At 49.2% G+C, this 7,821-nt stretch overlaps 1 protein-coding gene across 3 annotated transcripts in view; it reads right to left on the bottom strand.

The window, feature by feature from the left end:
• The window catches only part of SH3GL1 (SH3 domain containing GRB2 like 1, endophilin A2), a 56,080-nt gene extending 48,298 nt beyond the window's left edge, over positions 1 to 7,782 (bottom strand). The window contains exon 1 of one of the 3 annotated variants that reach the window (XM_019513403.1): positions 7,638 to 7,782. In XM_019513403.1, coding sequence (XP_019368948.1) covers positions 7,638 to 7,682 — 45 coding nt within the window. In that variant the 5' untranslated portion in view covers positions 7,683 to 7,782. The remainder of the gene's footprint in view (positions 1 to 7,637) is intronic. The other 2 variants (XM_019513405.1, XM_019513406.1) reach the window with 2 other exon arrangements.
• Between the last annotated feature and the right edge of the window lie 39 nt (positions 7,783 to 7,821).

A 7,821-nucleotide genomic window follows, 5' to 3' on the forward strand; every position in this document is an offset into this window, starting at 1 on the left:
CTCTCGTGTCAGCTGAAGGATGACGGACGAAAGTACAATGGAGGCTGCTGTGCTGAATAGCAGTATCCTCCTGCCATGCTGGGCAGTACATGACAGTCATGCCGTATGCTGGATGCCATGCTGCGCTTACATAAATATGGTTTTTCTCCAGGGTCTGCCCCATGTTGTTGAAAGCCAGACTCGGGCAAGTGCAGGGAAACTCCTGCCTGGGTCAATACATCAGTTAACACCAGTCGGGTCATCGCGACAAAGCATCAAGCTCTCCTCTTCTATGGAGGAGCCTTTGGACCCGATGCTGGTTGACACACTGCAACTTCAACAGAAGTTTCATGCTCAGTACCGTCACAGGACTGGGTCCTCATTCTGCTTTCAGCTTTGAATAGAAAATATAAACTCATGCGGCTCTTTACTGATGCCAGATCTGGTCCTGAGCTGCCTGGAGGCAACTTGTCCCAGCCCAGAGATACAATTTGGCAGTAAACCTAAAAGTATTTCAACTGCTAGTTTCAACATTAGGAATTAACATAACAGAAGTGGAAAAGGAGCCGGGTCACAAATGGGTTACAGGGATAAAGAGCTCAGAACTGAAATCAGCCATTTATTTAAAAAAAAAAAAACAACAGTTTTTTTTAAATTGCATCTGCTGTGATGATTAAACAGGAGCCCTCTCTCACCTAGGGCTGGACAGAACAAGACATAAGGAATAAATACATGGAAAAGAGGTGAGGTTACTTCTACCGGCTGTCTAACATTCACTTGTGGTGTCTTCTTCCTCCTTTTGCTCACAGGGTCCATTCTCAATTGCAAAAAGATTTCCTTGATGTCATCTTGGACCATATCTGGCGTTTTTGCTCAAACCTATTTTCCCCGGAATGAATCAAGGCCTGAAAATGCAACAATTTGAGAGTACCTGCTGAATCTCGCTCCAAGTGAATCCCTTACTACATTGTGTTCTTACCACTATACCGCCTGTTCCCAGGCTTGTCTCACAATTGACTACTTCTTGCCAAAATAAAGACATCTCTTTTTGTGCTTTGGATAGGAAGAAAAGGGCATTGGCTGCTTTGCTAGGTTCTGTTTGTAACTTTTTTTTTTTTGAAGTTTCCTGGCATTTCTCCTCTCCTCATGCTTCCAGCCTTGAAGACATTCTCATAATCACAGGCTTTCGTTTAATGACCCCACTCCTGAAAGTGTCTTATGGGCCTGGAGACACCTTGGAAATCATGTAGTGCAGATATGCCTACGTAACCGCGACCAACAGCTTCCCACTAAACAACCAGCGATTTCCTGTTCCAGACTCCACTCATTGTCACCTTGTATGCACAGAGAGGGGGTTTTCAAAATGAAAACCCCAAATGTTTAAATTACTGTAATTTAGTGGTTTCCAGTCTCAGTGGAGAGCAGAGATCTAGGCAGAAACACCAACGTTATTGTTTCCATTTAGTTACGCAATGCTAAAAAAAAGCTTTTGCAGGTCCGGGAAGTTCAGACCCTTTAATGGAACAATCTTAAAGGGGGGGTTAAAGGCAAACTGGTGCTGCTGCTGAGCAAATGCGATTAGCCTCACCGTGGCACTCAGGAGGGGGGCCCAGCAGAAAGCGGACCACAGACCAAATTTTCTCTTTGCTCCCTAAAGCCCGTCTCTGGAGAACGTGGCTGTGTACTGCTGTGATCATTTCCCCCATTCTGGAAAAATTTCCAGGCAAGATCAAGTACACCAAAACATCTGGGGAAAAAAGTTCTTCTGCAAAATGCAATAAACCTGTTTGACCTCAACGGGTCTGACGACTCTCAAGTACTTGGTTCTTGCATCTGGTGGCTTTAAGCCACGTGTGCGCTCACCGACCAAAGTCCTTAAGTCGGCAAGAGCTTTTGTATTAATTTTGGTGGGGCTGTGATTTCCTTCTATCTTCCATGACCTGCCTGGACTCAGCTGAAGAATTAAGCAGCCTAGAGACTGCGATAACACACACTGGCTTTTCATAGCTCCCCAGGTCTCCAGAAAGCAAAGTAGGTATAAAACAGTGCATTTCAGCCGTGAGTCTTATACTGGGAGATTCAGGCAGGGTTGGTGCTGAGGCCTCATGCCATAAGCCAAGCAGATGTCTCACAGTACCATTTCCTTCCACTCAAATGCCTGCATGTACTGCCAGAACAACACCAAGAAGGCCTGGGATAACTGAAACCCAAGCCTTAAGGAGGATCATTTTTGGCATTGTTTTGGATTTCATGTTTATCCTTCTCATTACACAGCAATTGCCGGCTTCCCTTATCTGATAAGGATCCAGACTGTGCAGTTAGGCCTGAAGTTACAGAAAACACTCATTTCAGAGGAACCCGCCCCCTGGCCTCCAGGTGCACAGTGAAAAAAGTGAGCAGAAAGTAGTGTTATGTCACCCAAAGCTCTGAAGAACACCGTGAGAAGGACACAATGAGGAACTGACTCAAGGCAGCTCTGCTGATGTTATTTAAATGCATGAAAAAAAACAGACAGGCAGAAGCTTTACAGTCTTGTAAAGCTTCACCCAGAAGAAAAAGTGCAGAAGACTGTTACATCATGTCTCAAGTTGAGATCATGGACATCTCAGTCTGGCATGGGTGGGAGCACTCCAGAAACAGATGAAGAGGGGGAGAAACTCTACCCACCTCCTGTCAGCTGCATTCTCTCCCCTTCCCACAGACCCATCTTTGTGCTGCCTGCCGAGGGCCAGGATTCATCTGTCCCAGGCATTTGTACACATGCCACACGCTGCAGAGCCGGGGTTGCCAAGTGGAGTGGGAAGGAAGTCGTTGGGACTCGATAACAGCTGGCTGGCAAGCATACACCCGCGAGAGCCGATCTGGAGGTCTCTTCACTGCAGTCACTATCGTCAGGCTGTGGAGCAGGATGCTGGGGCTCAGACTGCCCCGAAAGAAAAATCTCTTGCTGTCAATGCCTTGAGAGTCTCTTCAGAGATCAGACACCAAACATGAGGAGTGAAAGCCTGCGTGTCAAGTGATCCCCACTCCTTTTGGGGAACATGTACAGGAGAAGGTTGCTGAGCTTCTCATGCCCTTTCAGTGAAGAAGCAGCCCTATAAGCCACCCCACTTCCAAGCCCTGGAGGGGGACAAGAGTTAGTCTACCTTGTACCTCATACTGGTGCCTTCTCACACCACGTTTCCGCTTTTGAAACTGCTTGCAGGTGCCAAAGATGTTCTTTGCCGTGTCTGAAGGTCACAGGCATCTCAAGGAGGAAGGGGCTAGATGGGGGAAAGCAAGGTCTCCCTCCTGCACCATAGGAACAAGCCATTCTTTGCAGAGCTGGTGAGCCAGTTTTTAAGGACAGACGAGTTTGGCGAGGCTTATGGCTCTCCGCGCTGACCCCACAGCCTGCCAAACCTGTTCTCGAAGTCTTTTGAGACTGGAGCTAGCTGCCAGCCTCATTCAGAGAAAAATCAATATCTTCTGCCCAAGCAAAGGATGGTCAGCCCTACTTAGGCTGGATCAGGAATCAAGGAGGGATCCAGCAGTGTACCTTCCGGCACCGACAGGCCCCCAGGAGGGGTCTAGTGCAGGGAGCTTTTCCAGGGGAATAGGGAATCAGGGACAAGCTGTGGAAGGGATAGGAAGTCTCATGCTTCTCTGGTCTCTCCAATGCTGTGGAAACTGGCTCAGGGGGCCTGGAAATCCCACAGCAGCCATCGCAGGGGTCTTACACTTTCCTCCAAATCATGCAGTGCTGGCCATAATCAGGGCTAGATTCTGGCTCGGGTCTGATCCAGTCCATCCACCGATGGTGTCACTTTCTGCTGTGGGAATGCTCAGCAGCTGCCCCCTATGGAAAGCGTGGACCCACAGGTATCAAACTGAAGGCAGCAGAGCAGGGAATAAAACCCCCCCCCCCCCCCGTCACCACCCCGCTCTGTTAGACTCCCGGGGACGACAATCTGGCAGCCCGTCCCGCAGAAAGGAGGTGGGAATCCCATGCCCATGCACACAGTTCAGGGGGTTGAGAAAGGGAGAGAGAGAGATAGGTACGTTCCTTCGCAGGCCTGGATTCTTTATACATTTTGCCCCAGTTAACAACAGAATTGGAACTGAATATGACACTTCAGGAAAGCTGCTGCCAAACCCACAAATGGGAAAGGCCCAAGTCCTCCAAGGGAGCCAAAAAGTCATTCTAATCAGCCTGTGGAGCCTCCTCCTCTGGGGAGGACAGGAGGACTGGGTGGGGATTGTGCATGGAAGGGGAGAAGGAGGCAGCACAACAGAAACTGGACGCATTTGGCTCAAATCCTAAAGGAGCCTCTAAGCGACTCAGTGGCTCTAGCACCTGACAGATTACCAGGGCCTATCCTCAGAAAGAGCTAAGCAGGGCACAGACTCCCTCAGCTTCACGAAGTGCGCAACTTGCTTCTGCAATCCTACCACGAATGCTGGCAGGAAGCCTCAAGCTAAACTAAGTTTCTCCAGAGCACATCATTTCCAAATCCTCAAGCAGCCAGATCCCAGAAAGGCCTCTCGACCCAGGCAGATGCAGCCCTTATCTTCTGGTTTTCTACTGCCCTTGGACACAGACAAGATATTACAAAAAAGCAACAACAACAACAACGGAATTGACTCCTCCCAGGATGGGCCGAAGTTTTCGCTTTCTGGCTATTGTTTGCTGCCTACATGAATGCTCAAAAACCTTGACCAGTACTTCTACAAACCTTGTATGCATAAACACACACCAGTCCAAGACAGAGACGCAAATTTAATTCAGTTCAGGTGACTTCACTTGATGAAGTCTCCCCGATGATCCAGACTGATGGAGTTAGCCTTTCCAAACATGTTGCTTTTGACTCAGAAGCAAACTTTCACCTCCGGTTGCCCTGCTAACACATCACAGAGGATTTGCAACAGTAAAATACTCCAACAAGAAATCCCCAGTGAGGCCTTTCCCCTTAGACTATTGTTTAAAAAAGAGAGAAGTCCATGATCAAGAGGTTGGTTTTCCTGGAGCATGGAGGGGGGTGAGGATTGCAGGAATCCAGCCCTTTGTTTTGCCATATAAGCAAAATGCCGTTTCATAACCGTAGCCAAGAAAGGAGGGAATGCCACTTAGCAAACAGACTTGGATTCATCTGCACTTCACTGAAGTGCTCCAGCTTTTCTGCCTGGAAAACACACGCACACTCTGGACAGAGCAACACAATGTTCAACTGGTTTAAATTTAAAATGGGGCGTGTATGCTGCACAGGGAGAGCCAGAGGGGTGTTCCTCCCCACAAAGTTTCACTGTTCCTTAATGCATTCCTGAGATAATTACAAATTAATAAGCCACAGGGATAATGCCTCTCTGGCAGGGAAGGTCAGCAGCAGCCAAGAGAATGGGGAAGAGGGATTCACAAACCCAATCTCCCTTTTATTAGGCTGTTGTGAGCATCACTGAACTGTGCATCACCACATCAGTGGGAAGGGATCCCTCATGCAAGGCGCAGCTGCAAATTTAAGCTCAAGGCCCACTGCTCCTACCTGCCTCAGGAAGGGAGATTTCCAATAGTTCTGTTTTGCTAATAAACCACTAAAAATGTGCCTATCTGACAGTTTTCCACAGGATCTTAAGGCTGCCATTTCCTGTCTCATGCATGCACACAAAACCACAGGGGCCGACAGCTTGGATTGTGTCACTTGTGTGCACCACAAAATCCTTTCCAGTTCCTGATGTCAGCTACTAAGCAAGGAAGGGAGAATTTCCTGGGGTTATGCTGCAGTTTGCTGCTGTGCTTTCCTGGACCCCAAGCATAACGAGAAACATTATTCCTAACCATAACCCATCTTTCACCCTGAATTTCATTCCATTTGGATCCTTCATAGCCCTTCCCCTCCAACTCCCTGTTTTTAAAATTAAGACATTTATAACTCAGTGGTCAAGAAAAAAAGAGAGTCACCGACCACCCCATTTGCTTAGATCATTTGGAGTTTTCTTGTCCATTATTCTTAAGTTGTACTTCTTGCTCAGAAAACTACTCCTTCACAAAGTGGCCATTACAAAACCAGTTCCTACACCGTATGCAAGATCTCTCTGGAGGAAGACAGGTATTTAAGACAGAAGTAAATTCTCATTCGATACTTGCAACTCTGAAAAGTAGCTTTTAGCAATGCAACTTACAGGGCAGAACTAGCAGAGAGCCACTCTAATACACATCTCAGCACTTACAGGTCCAATGGAAATGTGGCTAGTGCGACCACAAAGAAACACAGCATAAGTCTGAAAAACACATTAGACATGGGAAGAACCATAGGAAAACTTCACATGACGGGAAGTACTTTCCTGGTCATCTTCCAGAGTTAAGAATAAATGAGAAGGCACGGTAATGACATAAAACCACAGGAAAAATGAAGAGCTTAAAAACAGGTAACTGACATCTTAATGCTTCCTTTGTGGATATGATCAGCAATTTGAAGTGGCATATGCCACATCTGATCCCTGACTGACAAGGAATTACACGTGTTTAGGAAGACCAGAGTATTTTTAATTTCTGCCTCGGCCAGGAGAACCAAAAACATTGCTACTGAATGTGGTTGTGGACAACTTCTCTCCACTATGCCTTCTCATGCAAAATAAAGGAATATGCCAGCATTTCAGCCATGACCACGTAACAAATGCCGTGACTGTCTCAGTTGTGCACACAAGTCTCTGCTACAGTCTTGCAACGTGATTAATCTCATTTTAGAAGAAAACACAATACACACTGAACCCCTGAACTGGAAATTCACATCCCCTGGTCATTTATTCCACCCCCTTCCTTCACTTCTTGAACAAGCGAGTGCCTAGTGAAAAGAGACCGGACAGATGGGAAGGGAAGCAACAAGCAAGGGTGGCTAGAAAGCATTTAGGAATGAAGGGAAAGAAAGAAGACGTGGCTGTACGGCCAAGAAGCAGCCATCTGTTTCAGCTGCTGCCTCCTTGGAGAGGAAGCCTACAGCCAAGCACATCATTTTCCCCAGAAAGCCAGGGTGGTCCTGTGCACGGAGGGGCTGCAAGAGCAGGCTAGGAGAGTGGGGGTGACCCCTGGGCCAGGAAGGCACCTTCCACCTCCCCCACTGCTTCTGCAGAGGACGGTCCCTGCCTGCCAGGAGGCAGCGACACACAAGCCAAACATAGCTCGCTGAAAAGACCTCAGCATCACAGCTCCACACGCATGCAGACACACACCCAGCACCTCCAGAGCTTGCACACAAATGCATGCAAGCACCTTGTGCTTCTGCATCACACACGCATGCAGCCATGGCATTTCTGCATCACACACACACATATCTACACGCACTTTACACTACTGGATCACATACAGCACACATGTACACCCAAACCCCCCCAGGCACGTGTGGATCACACACCTGGCATTTCTGGATCACACACAGGCACCCACACGCACCCACAGCACGTCTGCATTGCACACGTACCCACACAGGCGCGCGCGCGCACGCACACACACACACATACACCCCTGGCACATCTGGATTGCACACGCACCCACAGACGCACCCACACATGCACACGCACCCCTGGCACATCTGGACTGCACACGCACACTCGCGCCGCCCGGCTCCCCGCAGCTCCGGGGTCGCCGCACGGCTGCAGCCGAGGAGCCCGAGCCCGGGGGCGCTGACCTGGCTCGCCTTGTAGAACTGCTTCTTCAGCCCGGCCACCGACATGCTGCCCCGGGCGGGCGCGGACACGCACCCGCGATCACGCGCACCAACACCCCGCACGGCGGACGCTCCGGCCGCGCGGCTTCCGCGCCCACGCAGCCGGAAGTGGGCCGGCCGCGGAGGGATCCCGCCCTGCCCCGCC

The sequence above is a fragment of the Gavialis gangeticus genome, unplaced genomic scaffold (genome assembly GCF_001723915.1).
Source record: "Gavialis gangeticus isolate Ggan-Ray unplaced genomic scaffold, GavGan_comp1, whole genome shotgun sequence".
NCBI classification, from domain to species: Eukaryota; Metazoa; Chordata; order Crocodylia; family Gavialidae; genus Gavialis; species Gavialis gangeticus.